Genomic DNA, 22,271 nt, shown 5'->3' on the forward strand with positions numbered 1-22,271 from the left:
TAAATCAGCAACATGATTGGTTAACTCGTCTCAATTATGAAAAAGGTGACTGCTCCAAATCTCCATGATTTTAAAATTTTCATCTTATAACTATATAATGTAAATTATTTGAGAATGTCAACTTCATGAGTTGTAGAAATATATTGGTAAAGAAAAATATCAGAATTTCGAATTTTCCAATATCACCCTTAGCCCATTAAACATGAATGTCGAAATTGGGCCTAAAAGCCCATCAAATTAGGCTGAAGATCTCACCTACTCTAAAAGCTCTCATCAATTTCTGTGCACTAATTATCATAATAAAACTATTAAAATATCACAAAATATCATAAAATCAACATTTTACACATGCTTCGAAACCATAGCTTCCATCCCTGCCATTACATGAATTAAATAAACTCCAAAAATCTTGCTAGTTTCTGGACTTCCAAATGACCGCTACAATGTCAATTGCTATTTCTGCCCCAACATCTTCTTTATTGCATTCCTCTTCTTCTTCTTTAACTCGGAAGATCCCATCTTTGTGTTATTTCTCGAATTCCGCAATTCCAATCCCTAAAAATGCTATCTTTCAGAATATTAAATGCGTGCCCAACTTGGGTTTAGCTCAATGGAGCGGCCTGAAGAATATGGGGGTTTCCACTTCGCAATATCCGGTGATGATAGGTAGCCTTATTGTTTCCCCCATTTTTCAGCTTCTGGTGTTTATTGATTAATATTCCTGATGTGTATCTAAGTTGGGAAAACCTTTGGTTGAAGTGTGATGTTTTTAGTTCATTTTGTAAAGTTAAAAATCTTTATGTGGTGCTGAATCTATGAGGTGTGGTGTTTTGCAGCGAGGAAGGGGAAGTGTAGAGGTAAAGGAGTTTATGCTTCTTTATTTGGAGTTGGGGCACCTGAGGTTCTTGTCATTGGGGTTGTGGCTCTCTTAGTTTTTGGGCCAAAAGGTCTTGCTGAGGTTAGCTTTTTCTTTCTTTTTCTTTATTTGCTGGGGTTTGGCTTATGTGTTGGAAATCTGATTCTGTAACACTTGACCGGTTCAATCATTTCTGGCTGATTTTATCCGACAACGTTCGTACCTGTCCGAGACACGATTATTAATTTTTGCCTGCTGATCCATGTAAAGATAGGAAGATAATGATGCTACTCGGTTTCGGATAGGGGACTAATGTCGTCTGAATTCTTGCTTTTTGCTTCTGCTTGACATGACACGCTCTGTAGTCAAAATGCTTTGGTGTAGATTATTTTAGGTTTACATAGGTAGTGTTGACCCCTCAATTTGTATCTGATAACTTGAGTTTGTTGCTCTGCAGATTATGAAGTAGTTAAGTTAGTTAAGCTTAGGATCTTTAGATATTCTCTCGTAGTAGCCACTTCAGGTCGTTGAGATTTATGAGGCAAACAGTCATTTCTTAGATTTTTTCTGAATCCTGGAGAAGTTCAGCTGGATCAAGCTTTGTTTATGTATTAGCAGCAATAATGACACGAAAGTTTTGGTGACACCGTTAAAAGCATCTAAGGTGGATAATTTAACTCCTAGCATATAACACGATGATGTGCACTATTCTCTGCCAGTCTCTGCAACTATCACATAACATTATTGTGACAGTACTTTTTTGTTTAGTGAGTAGTTTGTATAGTTCCTCTTTAAGATGAAGCTGAGTAGATAGTACAAGTGTTTTTGGCTGAGCCAAAGTTTTGATTGATATAGGCCTTGGGTGAGGAGCAAGGTGTAGAGTCATGCTCATGTATTCTAGAAATTGTTTTCTGTAGGGTATCTTAGTATCGTTAATGAGTTGTAAGGGTTATTTATGTAGTAGTCCGGGATTGGAAAGCTTCTACTACTTAATTGAAAAGTTGTTGAAATTTCTCTACAATTTGTGATTGCTGCAAATCCCTTTATCATAGAAATGATTGTAGGTAGTTTCATAATCATCCTGGTTCTGAAAAATTAATAGGGTTAAGAATATGAACAAATGTTTGAGTTGTGTGTTGTATGATTCTTGAGAGCCTCTTATTGAATTGCCTACTGGACATGGGATAAGAATTTAAATAATACTCTCTCCATCTGCCATTAATTGTTCCATTTAGGATCAACATGGGTTTTAAGAAATGTGGGTGGAAAAAATTAGTGGAATGAGAGTCCTATTTCTATGAATTAGTTTTATGATAAAATATGTGTCAAATGAGTTTGTGGGATGTGGTATCCACTTGCTAAATATAGTAAAAATCAAATGGGACATGTAATGGTGAAATCTCGAAATGGAGAGATGGGACATTTAATAGCGGACAAAATGAGTACATATTTAGCTGCTGCTACTTTTGATAACAAACCAGCATCACCATTCACCAATATGTAGAGATTCTTCGAAATCGAAACCATGTTGGTGACCTGGTCATTGACATTCCAAATTTGGGTGAAATCTATGTGTCCATTCAAGGTGCATGCCCAAAAAAATTGATTTCATTCCCCTGTAACTTGGAAGCTTTTGGGTATTTTTTTTTCAGAAGCTGGATATTATCCAAGTCTTGGATTGATGTTTCGAGGCTTATAGCATAGGCAGTGGAAATATCTTAAAAAGTTTCCAGTAGAAAACAGTCTGATCTGATATAGATGCATTCATAGGTCAAAAAGAAAAGAAAAGAAAAACCTCGTTGCACCTTGAGGAGTAATTTAAGAAACTCCTTGCATCCGTTTCCTATCAGTCTTTTCTATTGACTAGTTTCTCAATAGATGAAACTCGTTTCTCCTACAATCACGTTGCAGAAGCTTTGCATGACGGTAATGTATCTCCATTGACCATATTTTGTGGTGACAGGTTGCCCGTAACCTCGGAAAAACTTTGCGTGCATTCCAACCTACAATAAGAGAACTTCAGGTAGCTATCTTTTCAAGTGCTGAATGAAAAAACATAATTTTAATTCGTAATCGAGCTATGCTGCACCCCTTGCAGGAAGTCTCAAGGGAATTCAAGAGCACCCTTGAACGAGAAATTGGACTCGATGATATTGACACTCCAGTACCAAAACGTTCGAGTACCAACACAACTCAACCAGAAACAAATATTGAACCGAGTGAGTACACTTAAATAAAGTTTATTAGTTTCGATTTTGTGTAAAATAAGATGAGTTCCTTTATGTAATGTAAAATTTTATTCTATCTTTGCATTTCACTAAACTACAAAGCATATACACTGATGGGTCGCCTTTAGAAACCGCAGAAGATCCAGCTGAAAGCGCGTTAAATATGAAGGCCGAGCAATTTAAAGGAGCCCTTTCCCAGCTGAAAAAAGAGCAAGAGGAGGAGAGGAAACAGAAAGAGGAGGAGGAGAGATTGAAACAGGAAGCCCAACTTCAAGGTCAAGTGGAATCCAAGGCTACTTCTCAAGGTCGGTAAACTCTCTCCCTCTCTCTCGCTCTATCTCAGAGACATTTATAGTCATATACGCCTATTTTCAGATGCCTCTGAAGCTCCGGATAGTCCAAAAGCTCTAGATAGTAATGAAGAAACCGCCTCGGTGGCCCCTCCCCCTAAAGCTCTAGATACTACTGAAGAAACCTCCTCGATCACCCCTCCCCCGGAGAATCCAGACAGCAAAACTCTTCAAGAAGCTGCTGCAGGAGCACCGACTGGCTCAGCTTCAAACACTGAAACATAAAGTTGAGACTCTGAGAAAAAGTTTTGGGACGAGAACGACGGTGTAGAACATATAGCGTGACAGTCCTTAAACTGTCTGGAATTAGAGCAATAATGAGATGTTTTAGTGTTTTTGGCATTGTTGTAGTATTTGCATTTCGAAAATTCTTTGAGACTGAAGACTTCAAACTGCTAGTTATGTATCAGTAACACGTATGATGAAGGATTGACCAATTGAACTTTTATACTACCCTATATTTGATGTGATTCTTTTTTACATTTTTCAGTTTAATCATTGATTTGATTATTAAGCCGCAGTGCTTCCCTGCTGACATTCCCATGGTATGCATGGTGTCCTTTTTTTTTTTTGAGAATACTACAATGGTAGTCCTGAATATTGCACTAATATCATCTGCTGTCTATATTTTTTTAAAAATTATCATCAGATGTCCTTGGACACATTGATAGAAGGATTTTTGCATTTTTTTTGGACAAAAAACCCTTTAAGCTGTAAGGGCTATTTATGTATTTTTTCATAAGAGAAAGATCTATCACTTTGATTCATTTCCCTTTAATTATCTGACACAACGAGTAATTATTTGCCCCATACATTGACGACTTCTCTTGAGGGAATACATAACAAGTGCATCCGAAATGGCAGTTCTCTTTCTTGTGAAAAAAAATAAATAGTACTACATCCGCCTACAAAAAGTAGAAATAGTTGTATATAATACGGTTTTTAATTTGCAATTAGTAAAATAAGAGAGATGGAAAAAAGTAAAAGAGAATTAGTGAATTGTGGGGTTCAGTATTTAAATGTTTAAAACTTCCTATACTTAGAAACTGGTCTAATTTTGATGGATGATCCAAAGTGATAAACTGGTCTTTTTTTTTATGGATGGATATAGTAGCTCTTAGAGCATCCACAGCGGAGAGCACACCGCTGTCCGTCCGTCCGTGCCAGTGGCACAGCAACGCTGTCCGCCGCTGCGCTCTTGCCGCTGACACGGCGCTGCTCTTAGCTAAGAGCACGTCCGTGCTGGTGAGCAGGGCGACGTGACGCGTTTTTATTGGCCGTTGGCATTTTTTTTTAAATTGAAAATAATACCAAAAATTAAAAAATATATATTTTTGGATTCCCAAAAATATACAGATTTTATTAACATTTTTTTGATTTTTTTAAATTTTTTAAAAAAACTTTAATCCCAAAATCATCTATAAATACACACATTCATCATCCATATGGACGAAATTCGGCCACGAGTAATGAGTTTTTTTAATTTTATGAATTTAATTATGTAATTTTTAATTTTTAGGATTTAAATTATGTAATTTTTAATTTTTTTTGTAATTTGTAATATTATTCTGGTTATTTTTAATGCATTTTAATATTGCGAAAATGTTTTTATTTAAATTGAATAATAGAATGGTGGGACCTTTGAGCATGTACTTGCGGAAGAGCACAGATGTGGGTGTTGGCTCTTACCTAAGAGCATGAAGTAAAAGTGGGTCCGAGCCTACATCCGTGCTCGTTGGCAAAAGCACGGATGTGGATGCTCTTATAGTGTGGAGGGATTTTGGTCTAAAGAATCTTAAGAAGTACTACAAAAGTTGGTCCAACGAAATTATATCAATGTCTTGGAATGTTTTGTGATAATTTTTAAAGTATGGAGACAGCAGATGATACTAGTGCAATGTTCAAAGACTAGAATGAACTTTTTTTTTTCAAAAAAAAAAAAAAATTAATTAAATTCGAATTGTGGATTGCTAAATTCTAATTAAACTTCACACACTCAGCTAACTAGTGTGCACCAAATAAATTAAAATAGTTGAGACAATAAAATCAAATTAAAGTCGGATAATTTGTCACACATACATGGATATAGGAAGAGAGAGAAATAAGTGTAAAGCATAGAATAGGGGTGTGTTGATCAAGACTCCAACAAGAAGTCCTTATCATTCTCGAGCTTCTCCATGGCCTTAGCCTCCAAACTGATCTCCACGTCAATGCTACCTCCCCCACTCTTCCCCGGGTACAGATACACCATCCCATCGAACCTGTTGTTGAGCCCGCTTCTCACGCTCTCCGGGCTCCCCCACCCGAAATCCACCTCATACACCTGGAACCGCGGCGAGCTCCCCACCGCCACGCAGTTCACCCCGGCGTCCTTGTACCCGAATATCACCGGCTTCCTCTCCCACTCCTCGTTCCTCTTCCCGATCGCCTCCGCATCGTGCGCCTCGATCGCCCCTCTGATCAGCCCCGCCCCGAACTCCGCCGGGCTCGACAGGATCAGCCTCGCCCCCGTCACCGTGAATATCGCTTGGATCAGGTTCCCGAAGTAGCTCTCCTGCATCGCCGGCTCCACCCGCTTCCTGCAGTTCGCGAACACCGTGTACTCCGTGGGCCCCAGCTCCCTCGCCCGCGTCACTGCCTGCCACACGTGCGCCGACAGCGACTGGAACGTGGAGAAGGCCTTTTTGTGTTGGTACAGTGACTGGAATTACATGAGATAAACAAAAACCAGGCGAAATACAATCCAAGAAAGAAGAACAGAAACTGAAAATACAACGAAACGATACTAGAAAATAAACTTAGCCGAGTCGAGGAGGCCTCTTTCCGCAAGACGAGATACGCCCCGGTAGTGCTCTCGGTTTGGTGTGTCGTCCCCAAAGATAAAACGGCTACGTCTCTGGTGAAGCAGCACCGCAATCAACAGAGCTCTGGCGAACTGGATGGAGGAGAGGGCAGAGCTTCGACAGAAAGACAATGCAGAGAGGGAGAGAGCTTATGATGCAAATGCTTGTGAATGTAGTGTAGATATGCATGGAATGACTAGCCTATTTATAGGCTCAGTCTACTGTTGGGGGTCAACAGCCATGATGGTTGTCATTATTGCGAGGTTGTAACCGCCGAACGTTACAAACCGTTACGAGAGCTATTCCTTGACGCATCGGGACACGCGCGCGTCTAGGTTTGTCATGACGTGGACTTCATCATGTAGGTTCTTACCGCGTCATACTGACGATGTGTCATCCTACTTGGCTCGCTGGCGTGGAAACGTTGGTGGTCAAAAAAGAACTACACCAACCAGCCTTGGGTCGAGCCCAAGCACCGAGCCCCACGACCAGGCCCAAAGAACAGTCCAAAGACCACCCAAAGACCAATTGTCAAGATCCAAGTCCAAGGACACGGGCGCGGGCGTGGCTCGGCTTGGCGCGCGTGTGCGTGCGTGTGGGCTCTTCAACCCATCTTAGTCCACTATAATTTATTAAGTGTATTAGTTCACTTAATAAATACACATTAAAAGATGTGTCTAATATCCTATGTGGGATAATTAACACTTAATTAATCTCATGGCTTCTCTCATAGCTCATTTAATTAACTAGTAATTATTTCACAACTTTAATCCATTATTTCTCACTCACCGGGAATCGGATTTGAGAAAATGAATATACCACGGTCATCTACTCCGAACGTAGATCGACGTTATATTATTTAATTTCACAAATTTAAATGTCTCGTTGGAAGTATTCTTGGTCAAAGTCCTTTGACCGCAACGATTCCAACAATCCCCCACATAAGTGGAAATAGCCAAATGCATATGCATGCAGACACAAGCTCAACCCTCGAGAGGTATATAAGCATAAGGATAGGTAGTTGTTGGCTTTGAACCATCTATAGTCGACACCATCGGATACACAGAAAGCTTAGTAGCGCGATGCTTTGAACTAATCCCCCACGGCGTGCACCGAGACAATGGTGTTAACGCTTAAACACCTCAGCCTCATCCGTTCTCACGTTTTGTGTCCTTTGCGGCCTTGGACACCACTTTGGATTCATAAGTGTGTTATTTGAAGCGGCCTCACTTCACACTTATATATGTGATTCCTAATCGAGTATCTTGCCCTACTCGGTATCTTACATAGGTGATTCTTAGTCAAGTACCTTGCCATACTTGGTCTCTTTGAGAACTCCATCTCTTTGAGATCCTTAAGAACCATTAAAAGTTATAGACTTAGCCTCACCACTAGGCAAGTTTACCAACACTCTATTGCTCTCTAGGGAATAGATATAGTTGAGTGTTTCTCATGAACTCTCATAGCTTAATTGTCCCTTTGAACCAAGTTCTTGGGATCTCCAGTCATCATGGTTGAATTACCACTATGACAATTCTTTAGTTTGTGGATTTCAAACCCATTCCCTCTAGCAACTTATTCATTTGATCACGATTTAACCCTTTGGTTAGCGGATCCGCTAGATTATCTATTGACTTCACATAGTCAATTGTAATCACCCCTGTTGTGATCAAATGTCTCACGGTGTTATGTCGTCGACGTATATGTCGAGACTTACCGTTATAGAAGCCATTGTTTGCCCTTCCAATAGCCGCTTGGCTATCGCAGTGGATCAGCACTGGTGGCACTTGCTTAGACCAACATGGAATATCTTCAAGGAAGTTCTTAAGCCACTCGGCTTCCTCACCAGCCTTATCTAAGGCAATGAACTCCGATTCCATTGTTGATCGGGCTATACATGTCTGTTTTGTGGATTTCCATGATACAGCACCACCCCCTATAGTAAAGACATATCTACTTGTTGAAAGTGAGTCTCTATTGTCGGATATCCAATTTGCATCACAGTACCCTTCAAGTACCGGGGAGTATCTCGAGAAGTGTATCCCATGATTTTGGGTATGTTTTAAATATCTCAAAACCCTCACAAGAGCTCTCCAATGCTCTTTGCTTGGATTGCTCGTGTAACGACTCAACTTGTTCACGACACAAGTAATGTCAGGTCGAGTGCAATTAGTCAAGTACATAATGCACCCGATGACCCGTGCATACTCATCTTGTGCAACAGGCTCGCCTTTGTTATTGCTCAAGTGAACGTCGAGTTCAATTGGAGTCTTAACCGGCGTGCCATCATAGGCTTTGAATTTATTCAATATCTTCTCAACATAATGCGATTGTGTTAAGATGATTCCATCAGACGTTCTTAGAATCTTCATTCCAAGAATTACATCGGCTAGACCCATGTCTTTCATGTCAAAGTTTCTCTTTAACATGGCCTTTGTATCGTTAATTACTTGAGTGTTGCTACCCAAGATTAACATATCATCAACGTATAGACACACTATAACATGGCCGTTATTAGTGCTCTAGATGTAGACACATTTGTCGCAATCGTTGATTTTAAACCCATTTGATAACATCACATTATCAAACTTCAAGTGCCATTGCTATGGCGCTTGTTTCAATCCATGTAGAGACTTTACGAGCTTGCATACCTTTTTCTCTTGTCCAGGTACTACAAACCCTTCGGGTTGCTCCATATAGATTTCATCTTCTAGTTCACCATTTAGAAACGCGGTCTTTACATCAATTTGATGAATCTCAAGATTGTGCAATGCAGCAATAGCGAGAAGCACTCAGATAGATGTAATCCTTGTTACAGGTGAATAGGTATCGAAGAAGTCATGTCCTTCCTTTTGTTTAAAACCCTTTACTACTAGTCGGGCTTTATACTTATCCACTGTTCCATCGGCCTTAAATTTCCTTTTAAGTACCCATTTGCAACCTAGAGGTTTCGAATCTTCAGGTAGATCTACCAACACCCAAGTGTGTTTAGCAAAATTGAATCAGTTTCGCTTTGAACAACTTCTCTCCAATGTAGCCCGTCTGGGCCATCGAAGACTACTTTTATAGATGTTGGTTCTTCATCTAACATAAAAGCAATGTAGTCAGGACCAAATGGTTTTGGTGTTCTGACCCTACTACCACGTCTTAGTACTGTATCCTTTGGATCGGGCCTTGCACGCTTGCGCGATTCAGGTTCCCCATCCGCTGATTTAGAACTAGTGGCTTCTTCTTCCACTGGTTTAGAACTAGTGGCTTCTTCTTCAATTCTTGTCTCAGAATTGGCTGAGACTTTTTCCTTGTCTTTGCAAGGAAATTTATTTTCGAGAAATACAACATTCCTTGACTCAATTGTTGTTCCTACAGTAATAATCGATATTTCAGACTTGTGAACAACAAATCGATATGCACTACTATTAAGTGCATATCCAATGAAGATGCAATCAGCCGTTTTAGGTCCGATTGTAACTTCTTTGGGCGGAGGAATCATCTCCTTTGCCAAACACCCTCACACTTTGAGGTATTTGTAGGATGACTTCCTTCCCTTCCACAACTCATAAGGAGTAACATCTTTTCCTTTGAATGGGATTTTATTCAAGATATAGTTGGCTGTCAAAACAGCTTCCCCCCACATGTTATGTGGTAATCCTGAAGTCAGAAGCAGTGCATTCATCATCTCTTTTAGAGTTCGATTCTTGCGTTCTGCAACACCATTAGATTGTGGTGAATATGGTGCAGTTGTTTGATGAATTATACCACTTGCGTTGCAAAACTCCTCAAACGTGGCTGTATATTCGCCTCCTCTATCGCTTCGAATCGTTTTGATTTTACAACCAAGTTGATTCTCAACTTCGTTCTTATAATTTTTGAACGCTTCTATTGCTTCATCTTTACTTCTTAAAAGATAAATGTAGCAATACTTTGTGCAATCATCTATGAAAGTAATAAAGTATTTTTTACCACCTCTAGTTTGCACCATCTTTAAATCACATACGTCTTTGTGAATTAATTCAAGGGGTTTTGAACTTCGTTCAACAGAGTGAAACGACAACTTAGTCATTTTTGCTTCTAGACAAATTTCACATTTATCTTGGGTATCCACTTCATTAGCCTTTAGTAAATCTAAATTCACTAATCTTTTAATGGCTTTTGAATTTACATGTCCCAATCTACAATGCCACAAATTGGAACACCCAGTCAAGTAAGTGGAAGTAGATGCTTTATTATTATTAGCCAACGGCTTTGCAACACTGCGAGTTGCCACACTGAGTTTGAAAAGTCCATCGGTTACATAACCTTTTCCGAGTGACTTTCCAAACTTGTACAATGCAAACCTATCTGACTCAAATACAAGTTTAAACCCCTTATTAACTAGTATTGTTCCTGACACTAGGTTCTTGCGGATGTCCGGCACATGCAGCATATCCTTCAAAGTGATAGTGACATCATCATGGGAATCACGTTGCCAATGCCGAGGACTTCAGATGATGCTTGATTCCCCATGTTGATCTTCCTCCCTTCAACAGCAGTGTAGGAGACAAACTTGCTCCTATCTGAGCAGACATGAGTAGTAGCGCCGGTGTCGATGTACCAGCCACCCTTGTTATCAACAAGGTTAACTTCTTCAGTGACCACAACAATGAGGTCATTTTCGTCACAGTCTTTGAACTCCTTCTCAACGACGTGGGCTGCCGGCTTCTTCTTCTTGCTGCGACAGTCCTTGGCAAAGTGGCCAGTTTTGCCACACTTGAAGCATTCGCCTTCAAATTTCTTTGCAGGCTGCTTTCCTTTCTCTTTATCCTTTTGATTTGGGCGAGGGCGTTTGTTGGAGGGACCGCCCCACTCCAACATATTGGCTTTGACTTCGAGTGGGCTAAATCCCTTTGCCTTTTGGTCGCTTTTGCGCACATCGGCCTCAATGCGAAATTTCACGATCAAGTCTTCAAGGGTCATCTGCTTTTGCTTGTGTTTGAGATAGCTCTTGAAGTCCTTCCAACTGGGAGGAAGCTTGTCAATGATCATGCACCTTAAGAATTTGTCGGGCAAGGTCATCCCTTCAGCCACTAGTGCGTGGATGATCATTTGGAGCTCTTGAACATGCTCCATGATGGGTCGAGAGTCGACTATCTTGTAGTCCATAAATTTGGATGCTACAACTTGTTCAGTACCTGCAGCATTATCTATGCTATACTTTCTTTCTAGGTTTTCCCACATCTCTTTTGATGTGATTACAACGGAGTATACATTGTACAAACTATAGTCTAAAGCACTTAGAATGAAATTTTTACAAAGGTAATCTCCTTTTCTCCAAGCTTCATAGTCCGCCATGACTTCGACCCTAGTCTCTTGATCGCTTGGTGCGGGCGGCTCGTTTTCAGTGGAGAAGTTGGCGACGCCCAATGTTGTCAAGTAGAACAACATCTTTTGGTACTACCTTTTGAAGTCAGATCCTCCAAACTTTGGTGGCTTCTAGGCAGGTGGCATCATTCTTGGTGCCAAAGGTGCCGTACATGGTCCATGGAAGGGGCCAATTCCGTTGCCCCCGAAGGAGCCAACAACGTGATTGGGCATAGAGCCCCCACCATTCATGTTGGGCATAGAGCCCGCCATGGTCGTACCAGCCCCGAAGGGACCAGCACCCGCGTGAGACCCGAAGGCCCCAACACTCGATCCATTAAAGGATCCGAGAGAACCACTAAAAGTGGAACCAAACGATCTACTCGAGGTGGATCTACTAGTGGGCTCATGGGGGTTAACAAACTCCCAAGGGGTTGTTGATGAAGATGGATAGAACCCGGGGGTTGGCATCATCGATGGAATCGATGACGTGTTGATCGGTGCAGTGGTCGACATGGTGGATGGAAATGTTGTGGCGGCGCCGGTGTTGGATTCAGTCGGCATCTCCAGCAAAGATATTAAGTTTCGAAAGTGATTAAGTTTAGTTTAGGTTCTGTCCTTCGATGGCAAGTCTATCTCGTCTTGCGATTGTTGGTACATTGACTGGAATTACAGGAGATAAACAAAAACCGGGCGTAATACAACCCAAGAAAGAAGAACAGAAACTAAAAATACAACGAAACGATACTAGAAAATAAACATAGCCGAGTCGAGAAGGCTAAATTCCGCAAGACGAGATACGCCCCGGTAGTGCTCTCGGTTTGGCGTGTCGTCACTAAAGATAAAACGACTACGTCTCTGGTGAAGCAGCACCGTAATCAACAGAGCTCCGGCGAACTGGATGGAGGAGAGGGCAGAGCTTCGACAGAAAGACAATGCAGAGAGGGGGAGAGCTTATGATGCAAATGCTTGTGAATGTTGTATAGAGATGCATGGAATGACTAGCCTATTTATAGGCTCAGCCCACTGCTGGGGGTCAACAGCCATGATGGCTGTCATCATTGCGAGGTTGTAACCGCAGAACGTTACAAACCGTTACGAGAGCTGCTCCTTGACGCATCGGGACACGCGTGCGTCTAGGTTCGTCATGACGTGGACTTCATCACGTGTCAGCCACGTAGGTTCTTACCGCGTTAGACTGACGATGTGTCATCCTACTTGGCTCGCTGGCGTGGAAACGTTGGTGGTCAAAAAAGAACTACACCAATCAGCCTTGGGTCGAGCCCAAGCACCGAGCCCCACGACCAGGCCCAAAGAATAGTCCAAAGACCACCCAAAGACCAATTGTCAAGATCCAAGTCCAAGGGCACGGGAACGGCTCGGCTCGGCGCGCGTGTGGGCTCTTCAACCCATCTTAGTCCACTATAATTTATTAAGTGTATTAGTTCACTTAATAAATACACATTAAAAGATGTGTCTAATCTCCTATGTGGGATAATTAACACTTAATTAATCTCATGACTTCTCTCATAGCTCATTTAATTAACTAGTAATTATTTCGCAACTTTAATCCATTATTTCTCACTCATCGGGAATCGGATTTGAAAAAATGAATATACCACGGTCATCTACTCCGAACGTAGATCGACGTTATATTATTTAATTTCACAAAATTAAATGTCTCGTTGAAAGTATTCTTGGTCAAAGTCCTTTGATCGCAACGATTCCAACATCTTGTTGTTGACTTTTGACATGATTTGGTCAATGGCGGAGGCGGGAAACTTGAAGACCCTACCGCGGAGAGCGGAGTTGGCGTGCTCGGGGGCGTCGGAGGGCTGGGAGAGGTCCAGCTTCATGCGGGTGTTTCGGGCCTTGGTGCGGTCCAGGAAGCGTGGGACCGGGACGGAGGTGGCCCCTTTGCCGATGGCGGCCCACGAGCTCATGAAGTGCCACGTGGATGTCCCGTCCAGTATGGCGTGGTTGAAGGCGAGGCCTATTGCCAGCCCGTCTTTTAGCTTCGTGAGCTGTCAATTTTAATTTACGTTAATGTAGGAAATTATAAATAGCATTGCGTAATATAGTAGTAGTACATTAAGTGGTCCATGGTTGATCTCATTCAACAAAATAAGAGCGTATAGGAAGTGGTTCAACCCTCACCTAAATCTTCAAATTGTAGGACCTAGAAAAAAATTTATTAGTACAATTCTAATTCTGATTATAAGGTCACCCGCAACGCGTCACGCGGGTGGCCCGTATTCCGTCACGAAGGGACGAGACGGCGGCATGACGCGTTGCAGCGCCCCGTCTCGTCCCCAGCCCGTTCCGCGTTCCGTCCCGCTGTGATGAATGGCGAGACATCTCGCCACGCGCCGAGGCGATGTGGCGCGCCCGGCGCCATGCGTGACGCCCACTCACCGGCCCGCGAGTGGGAATAATTCATTTTTTTAAAAAAAATTCGAATGAAATAAAAAAAATTAAAAAATGAAAAACGGTAATATTACCGTTATATTACCATTTTTTCAATTTTTATTTATTTTTTTTATTTTTTTACTCTATAAATACTCCTAATTCATTCTCATTTCACACACAAATACACATCTATTCTTCCCAAATAATCTCCATTTCCTCTCCAATTTTCATCTAACCTCTCATCACAAAATGTCCGGCAACGGAAACTCTGGCGGTGGTCGCTCCGCCGGGTTCGACATCAATGCGTTCGGCGACTGGGGGGCATGTACAATGTCCTCGGTGGTGGTTCCGGTTCGTCAACGCCGGGCACCCAGGGTTCGTCGACGCCGGGGGTACCAACCACCCCATTTTGATGTGGATGCATACGCCCGTCCCTCCGCCTGAGGTATTCGCAGGGATTATCCCAGATTCGGGAGGATTATTCCGTTGATCCCACTCCGGAAGAAGGCCAAGGCGGTGGAGGAGGCCGAGGCGGTGGAAGCTCCAGGGCGGAGGCGGAGGCGGACGAGGAGGAGGAGGATCTAGGTCGGCATCCTTACGGCCCCAAAGAAGCGCTGGCGGTGTACAACGCCTGGATCAGCGTCTCGTACGATCCCATCGTCGGGAATCAACAACCCCGGAAGTGCATCTGGGAAAAGGTCACCGAGGCCTACCACAAGATTAAGCCGAAGGGGTCCCGCCGCCACACATATAAGATGCGCCGTGCTCACATTGACCGAGTCGACAGAGAGGTCAAAAGATTCTGCGCCATCCACAAGAATGAAACGACTCATTACCAAAGCGGAGCCACGGGAGCCGACATTCTAAGGTCGGCTTTGCGAGTCTACTTCGACGACACCGGCAAACAATTCAAATATGTCGATGTTTGGGAGATCGTCAAAGACGAGGAAAGGTGGGCCGACGGTGTCCGGTCCAGCTCGAGCTCGACCTCGAAGCGCACGAAGCACACGGCGGGTGGCCAATACTCGTCTAGTGAGGGCGGTTCGGGCAGCGCCCCACGAGAGTTTGCCTCGCAGGAGGTTGAGGCCCCGGCAGACGATGCCGGGGGGTCCTCTCGTGGGCGCCGTCGGCCGCAAGGGAGAAATGCGGCGAAGGCGGCTAGAGGGAGGAGGGGCCGAGCCGAATCAAGCCAGGCGGGCTCGGGCTCGGGGGACCCTCGAACTCCCTTATGTCCATGTACATGACCGCCACAATGGCGGACACTTTCCGCATGACGCCTCCCCAATACCAGCCTATCTTAACGAAATTGGTTTTTATGGCAGCACAACTTGGCATTCCGCCCCCTCACGGCTTCAGTGCACTTCCACCACCTTCGGGGGATGATTCGCCGGCAGAGTAGTTTTATTTATTTTCTTTAAAATTGTATTTTAAATTATGTAATTTTTATTTTTTAGGATTTTAATTAAGTATTTTTTTTTGAATTTTAAGTTGTATTTTTATTTTATGTTGTTATTTTATTTTATTTTTAATGAAGTGCGTTTTTTAATTGAATTTGGTTGGAAATAAAAATAAAAAAATGAAATTGAATGAATAGTAATTTAAGGGACGGAGGGTTGCAGGTTTCATCCATTAGTTAAGAGATGAAGTAAAAAATTACAGTGGACCCATGAATAGTAATTTAAGGGACGATTAAGGGATGGATAAGTGACAGCGTTGCGAATGGCCTAAGAGACTTTAGTATGCCAATTCATACTATAAAAATTGAATAAATTTAAATAAAAAAAGGAAAGGTTAAGTGCCCTTTTCGTCACTGAACACCATAGTACTACATACTATTATTACTCCCTACTACTCAACTCTCGCTCTTAACTTCTCCCTCACTACATTGATTAATTAGCCTATGAGAGTATTTTTTTAATCTGTCAAAGTGTATATTATACAGTAGAAAAATACCCCTATCAAATCTTACATCAAACACTTTAACATTAATTTAACACTTCAATAAGTAACAGTAGTAAAAATACCAAAAGATATGTCATTTGGGAAAAAATACCAAAAGATATGTTCACTAACAAAATGTTTATAGAGTTAAAATATCATCACTTCCCAATTCCAACAAGTACTAAAACATGTCTAATGAAGTTATGATTGAGTATAACGTCACACTGCTTGTTAATTTGTTCTAAACTAGTAGTACATCATTTCAATAAGGTCATGAGCCCAATTTTCTAGCATTGGAATGGTCTACATACTTATGGTACGTACTACGGGAGTTAGGAAATATAAATACAAACAATTTAAGTCCATGATATTTTTCCAATAACAGTACTGTAGGACTTTACTAAAATGAAAGTAGCTCCAAATTAGTAAAACATGTCATAAGAACTAGGAGTTAATTAATTAAACTACAGACCAGATTTATAATTCAAATTAACTAGTCACACACACTAACTACTCAAGAATTTAATATAGGCAACAGAAGTTGGTAGTTGTAAAAATAGATGTAACACAATAAATGAAAGCTGAATCAAGAGTCTCACCTGCACAGCCAACAAGGGTCTCTCCAGCCCCTCCAAATTCAACACTCCATTATAAGGCAACAGCTCCTTAAACCTGGAGAACCCCTCCTCCGCCGTCAGCTCCGCCACCTCCACGTCCCCTGCCTCGGCCTCCACGAACTCCACGCCCTCCATGTGATCGTCGTAAACGACCTTGAACACCCCATCCTCATCCTTCTCGAGCTTCCCGGTCAGCTGGTGGAACTCCTCCAGGACCAATTCCAGCCAATCTCTCAGCTTCTCCACCACCGCGCCGCCCTCCTCATTCCCGCCTTTGTAGAGCAGGAGCTTCTGGTTGTAGTAGAAGGCGAGGTAGGGAAGGTCGAACTGTTGGTGGAAATTATACTGGAATTACAAGAGATAAACAATACCGGGCATAATACAACCCAAGAAGGAAGAACTAAAACCGAAAATTACAATGAAATCGAAACTGTAAACTGGAAATAAAACTTAGCCGAGTCGAGGAGGCCTCTTTCCGCAAGACGAGATACGCCCCGGTAGTGCTCTCGGTTTGACGTGTCGTCCCCAAAGATAAAACGGCTACGTCTCTGGTGAAGCAGCACCGCAATCAACAGAGCTCCGGCGAACTGGATGGAGGAGAGGGCAGAGCTTTCGACAGAAAGACAATGCAGAGAGAGTATAACGCTTGTGAGTAGGTTCGTATGTTGTTCTATGTTTTTAATGCAAGGAATGACTAGCCTATTTATAGGCTTGGTCCACTGCGGGGTCAACTCAGCCTTGATGGGTGTCATCATGGCTCATCATGACGGGCCTGTAACCGTCGGCCGTTACGAGTTTGAAACCTGGAGTGGTCGACGTTGAATCTAGACGTTGTACACGCCCGAGTTCAACCGTTACATGTGGACTTCGTGACATGATCAAGATACTGATCAAACCATCGCTCAAGGCGCAGCAGGCCGAGTTGATCAGGCTACTGATCAAGGCGCAACATGTCGAGTTGATCAGGATGCTGCCCAAAACTGAGGTGGTCCAAAACATTAAGTCTGGATCCAGGGACAAGCCCAAAGACCACCCAAAGACCAATTGCCAAGATCCAAGGGCAAGGGCACGGGCGCGGGCGCGGCTCGGCTCGGCGCGCGTGTGGGCTCTTTCACCCATCTTAGTCCACGATAATTACGAAGTGTAATAAGTCACTTAATAAATACACATTTAAAGATGTCTCTCATCTCCTATGTGGGATAATTAACACTAGTTAATTACTCCATACACTTTCAACTCATAGCTTTATCAAAAGCTACAATGTGACCAACTTTTATCTACTATTGCTCACTCACCGGGAATCGGATTTGAGAAAGTGAATATACTACGGTCATCTACGCGGAACGTAGATCGATGTTATATCATTTAATTTCCAAAAATTAAATGTCTCGTCACATTTATTATTGGTCAAACTTTGTTGACAGGACATCTTAAATTAAAGATTCCAACAATCCCCCACATGAGTGGAAATAGTCAAATGCATATGCATGCAGACACAAGTTCAACCCTGACGAGGTATATAAGCATAAGGATAGGTAGTTTTTGGCTTTGAACCCTCCATTGTCGACCCCATCGGATACACAGGTGGCTTAGTAGCGCGATGCTTTGAACTAATCCCCCACGGCGTGCACCGAGACAATGGTGTTAACGCTTAAACACCTCAACCTCACCCGTTCTCAAGTTTTGTGTCCTTTGCTGCCTTGGACACCACTTTGGATTCATAAGTGTTTTATTTGAAGCGGCCTCACTTCACACTTATATAGGTGATTCCTTATCGAGTATCTTGCCCTACTCGGTCTCCTTGAGAACTCAATCTCCTCGAGATCCTTAGGAGACATTAAAAGTCATAGACTAAGCCTCACCACTAGGCAAGTTTACCAACACTCTATTGCTCTCTAGGGAATAGATATAGTTGAGTGTTTCTCATGAACTCTCATAGCTTAGTTGTCCCTTTGAACCAAGTTCTTGGGATCTCTAGTCATCACGGTTGGGTTACCACTATGAAAACCCTTTAGTTTGTGGATTTCAAACTCATTCCTTCTAGCAACTTATTCATTTGATCACGGTTTAACCCTTTGGTTAGCGGATCTGCTAGATTATCTATTGACTTCACATAGTCAATTGGAATCACCCCTGTTGTGATCACATGTCTCACGTTATTATGTCGTCGACGTATATGTCGAGACTTACCGTTATAGAAGCCATTGTTTGCCCTTCCAATAGCCGCTTGGCTATCGTAGTGGATCAGCACTGGTGGCACTGGCTTAGACCAATATGGAATATCTTCAAGAAAGTTCTTAAGCCACTCGGCTTCCTCACCAGCCTTATCTAAGGCAATGAACTCCGATTCCATTGTTGATCGGGCTATACATGTCTGTTTTGTGGATTTCCACGATACAACACCACCCCCAATAGTAAAGATGTATCCACTTGTTGAAAGTGAGTCTCTATTGTCGGATATCCAATTTGCATCACAGTACCCTTCAAGTACCGGGGGTATCTCGAGAAGTGTAGCCCATGATTTTGAGTATGTTTTAAATATCTCGAAACCCTCACAAGAGCTCTCCACTGTTCTTTGCTTGGATTGCTCGTGTAACGACTCAACTTGTTCACGACACAAGTAATGTCAGGTCGAGTACAATTAGTCAAGTACATAATGCACCCGATGACTCGTGCATACTCTTCTTGTGCAACGGGCTCGCCTTTGTTCTTGCTCAAGTGAACGTCGAGCTCAATTGGAGTCTTAACCGGCGCGCCATCATAGGCTTTGAATTTATTCAATATCTTCTCAACATAATGTGATTGTGTTAAGATGATTCCATCAGACGTTCTTAGAATCTTCATTCCAAGAATTACATCGGCTAGACCCATGTCTTTCATGTCAAAGTTTCTCTTTAACATGGCCTTTGTATCGTTAATTACTTGAGTGTTGCTACCCAAGATTAACATATCATCAACGTATAGACACACTATAACATGGCCGTTATTAGTGCTCTAGATGTAGACACATTTGTCGCAATCGTTGATTTTAAACCCATTTGATAACATCACATTATCAAACTTCAAGTGCCATTGCTATGGCGCTTGTTTCAATCCATGTAGAGACTTTACGAGCTTGCATACCTTTTTCTCTTGTCCAGGTACTACAAACCCTTCGGGTTGCTCCATATAGATTTCATCTTCTAGTTCACCATTTAGAAACGCGGTCTTTACATCCATTTGATGAATCTCAAGATTGTGTAATGCAGCAATAGCGAGAAGCACTCGGATAGATGTAATCCTTGTTACAGGTGAATAGGTATCGAAGAAGACATGTCCTTCCTTTTGTTTAAAACCCTTTACTACTAGTCGGGCTTTGTACTTATCCACTGTTCCATCGGCCTTAAATTTCCTTTTAAGTACCCATTTGCAACCTAGAGGTTTCGCACCTTCAGGTAGATCTACCAACACCCAAGTGTGGATTAGTAAAATTGAATCAATTTCGCTTTGAACAGCTTCTCTCCAATGTAGCCCGACTGGCCCATCGAAGGCTACTTTTATAGATGTCGGTTCTTCATCTAACATAAAAGCAATGTAGTCAGGACCAAATGTTTTTGGTGTTCTGACCCTACTACCAGGTCTTAGTACTGTATCCTTTGGATCAGGCCTTGCACGCTTGCGCGATTTAGGTTCCTCATCCGCTGATTTAGAACTAGTGGTTTCATCCTCAATTCTTGTCTCAGAATTGGATGCTACGTTTTCCTTCTTTTTACAAGGAAATGTATTTTCAAGAAATACCGCGTTTCTTGACTCAATTGTTGTTCCCACGGTCATAGTCGGTATTTCAGACTTGTGGACAACAAATCGATATGCACTACTGTTAAGTGCATATCCAATGAAGATACAATCAACTGTTTTAGGTCCAATTGTAACTTCCTTGGGCGGAGGAACTATCACCTTTGCCAAACACCCCCACACTTTGAGGTATTTGTAGGATGGCTTCCTTCCCTTCCACAACTCATAAGAAGTAACATCCTTGCCTTTGAGAGGGATTTTATTCAAGATATAGTTGGTTGTCAAAACAGCTTCCTCCCACATGTTATGTGGTAATCCTGAAGTCAGAAGCAGTGCATTCATCATCTCTTTTAGAGTTCGATTCTTGCGTTCTGCAACATCATTTGATTGTGGTGAATATGGTGCAGTCGTTTGATGGATTATACCACTTGCGTTGCATAATTCCTCAAATGGGGCTACATATTCGTCTCCTCTATCGCTTCGAATCGTTTTGATTTTACAACCAAGTTGATTCTCAACTTCGTTCTTATAATTTTTGAACGCTTCTATTGCTTCATCTTTACTTCTTAAAAGATAAATGTAGCAATATCTTGTGCAACCATCTATGAAAGTGATAAAGTACTTTTTACCACCTTTAGTTTGCACCATCTTTAAATCACATACGTCCGTGTGAATTAATTCAAGGGATTTAGTGTTTCTTTCAACTGAATGAAACGGTAACTTAGTCATTTTAGCTTCAAGACAAATCTCACATTTATTTTTACTATAAACTTCATTTGCCTTTAGTAAATCTTGATTTACTAATCTTTTAATGGCGTTTATATTTACATGTCTCAATCTACAATGCCGCAAGTTTGAATACTCAATCAAGTAAGAGGAAGTAGACGCATTGTTATTGATAGCCAAAGGCTTGGGACCATGGCGCGTAGCCATACTAAGCTTGAAAAGCCCATCGGTTACATAACCTTTTCCGGGGGATTTTCCAAACTTATACAAAACAAACCTATCGGATTCAAATACAAGTTTAAAACCCTTATTAACTAGTATAGATCCAGACACTAGGTTCTTGCGGATGTCCGGCACATGCAGCACATCCTTCAAGGTGATCGAGACGCCAGACGCCATCTTGAGGATCACATCTCCGGTTCCTTTCACTTAGGATGATGCTTGATTCCCCATGTTGATCTTCCTCCCATCAACAAGACTGTAAGTTGAAAACTTACTCCTATCGGCACAAATATGAGCAGTTGCTCCAGTGTCGATGTACCAGCCTCCCTTGTTTTCAATCAAGTTGGCCTCATCAGTGACCATAGCAATGAGGTCGTTTTCATCCCAGTCTTTGAACTCCTTTTCAACGACGTGGGATGCCGGCTTCTTCTTCTTGCTGCGGCAGTCATTGGCAAAGTGGTCAGTTTTGCCACACTTGAAGCATTCGCCTTCAAATTTCTTTGCAGGCTGCTTTCCTTTCCCTTTATCCTTTTGACTTGGACGAGGGCGTTTGTTGGAGGGACCGCCCTGCTCCAACAGATTGGCTTTGGCTTCAAGTGGGCTAATGCCCTTAGCCTTTTGGTCGCTTTTACGTACATCAGCCTCAATGCGCAATTTCACGATCAAGTCTTCAAGGGTCATCTGCTTTCTCTTGTGTTTGAGATAGCTCTTGAAGTCCTTCCAACTAGGAGGAAGCTTGTCAATGATCGTGCACCTTAAGAATTTGTCGGGCAAGGTCATCCCTTCAGCCACTAGTGCGTGGATGATCATTTGGAGCTCTTGAACTTGCTTCATGATGGGTCGAGAGTCGACCATCTTGTAGTCCATAAATTTGGATGCTACAACTTGTTCAGTACCTGCAGCATTATCTATGTTGTACTTCCTTTCTAGGCTTTCCCACATCTCTTTTGATGTGGTTACAACGGAGT

The 22,271-nt window shown here is 42.3% G+C and overlaps 3 protein-coding genes across 4 annotated transcripts; 1 reads left to right on the forward strand and 2 right to left on the reverse strand.

Annotated features, from left to right (window-relative positions):
* Nucleotides 1-341: 341 nt before the first annotated feature.
* Nucleotides 342-3,904, forward strand: LOC121753042 (sec-independent protein translocase protein TATB, chloroplastic-like). Of its 2 annotated transcripts, none has more exons than XM_042148191.1 (6): nucleotides 342-666; nucleotides 837-958; nucleotides 2,820-2,879; nucleotides 2,955-3,075; nucleotides 3,213-3,389; nucleotides 3,460-3,904. In XM_042148191.1, exons 1-6 carry the CDS (start codon nucleotides 432-434, stop codon nucleotides 3,657-3,659), a joined length of 915 nt encoding a protein of 304 aa, XP_042004125.1. In that variant the 5' UTR covers nucleotides 342-431; the 3' UTR covers nucleotides 3,660-3,904. The 2 variants fall into 2 exon arrangements, with proteins under 2 accessions (XP_042004125.1, XP_042004126.1); XM_042148192.1 differs by having other exon boundaries at nucleotides 3,222-3,389.
* Nucleotides 3,905-5,568: 1,664 nt separating this feature from the next.
* LOC121752739 (BAHD acyltransferase DCR-like) lies at nucleotides 5,569-6,674 on the reverse strand. The gene is made up of 2 exons (XM_042147835.1): nucleotides 6,651-6,674; nucleotides 5,569-6,135 (listed from the first exon to the last, which is right to left on the reverse strand). The coding sequence occupies exons 1-2, from the start codon at nucleotides 6,672-6,674 to the stop codon at nucleotides 5,569-5,571; spliced, it is 591 nt and encodes a 196-aa protein (XP_042003769.1).
* Nucleotides 6,675-13,287: 6,613 nt separating this feature from the next.
* On the reverse strand, nucleotides 13,288-17,045 carry LOC121752740 (BAHD acyltransferase DCR-like). The gene is made up of 3 exons (XM_042147836.1): nucleotides 17,013-17,045; nucleotides 16,564-16,908; nucleotides 13,288-13,638 (listed from the first exon to the last, which is right to left on the reverse strand). Exons 2-3 carry the CDS (start codon nucleotides 16,714-16,716, stop codon nucleotides 13,288-13,290), a joined length of 504 nt encoding a protein of 167 aa, XP_042003770.1. The 5' UTR covers nucleotides 16,717-16,908; nucleotides 17,013-17,045.
* Between the last annotated feature and the right edge of the window lie 5,226 nt (nucleotides 17,046-22,271).

Source organism: Salvia splendens, chromosome 10, assembly GCF_004379255.2.
Source record: "Salvia splendens isolate huo1 chromosome 10, SspV2, whole genome shotgun sequence".
NCBI lineage: Eukaryota > Viridiplantae > Streptophyta > Magnoliopsida > Lamiales > Lamiaceae > Salvia > Salvia splendens.

Bases quoted from the DNA above. Each gene is read 5' to 3' on its own strand.
- LOC121752740 (XM_042147836.1), bottom strand. From the start codon at position 16,716: ATGGAGGGCGTGGAGTTCGTGGAGGCCGAGGCAGGGGACGTGGAGGTG. The intron at 13,639-16,563 runs GTGAGACTCTTG...TAAAATTGACAG, and splicing joins GACCCTTGTTGGCTGTGCAG to CTCACGAAGCTAAAAGACGG.
- LOC121753042 (XM_042148191.1), top strand. From the start codon at position 432: ATGACCGCTACAATGTCAATTGCTATTTCTGCCCCAACATCTTCTTTA. The intron at 959-2,819 runs GTTAGCTTTTTC...TTGTGGTGACAG, and splicing joins GGCCAAAAGGTCTTGCTGAG to GTTGCCCGTAACCTCGGAAA. The intron at 3,076-3,212 runs GTGAGTACACTT...GGTCGCCTTTAG, and splicing joins AGAAACAAATATTGAACCGA to AAACCGCAGAAGATCCAGCT.
- LOC121752739 (XM_042147835.1), bottom strand. From the start codon at position 6,674: ATGACACATCGTCAGTATGACGCG. The intron at 6,136-6,650 runs GTAAGAACCTAC...ATGTAATTCCAG, and splicing joins CACATCGTCAGTATGACGCG to TCACTGTACCAACACAAAAA.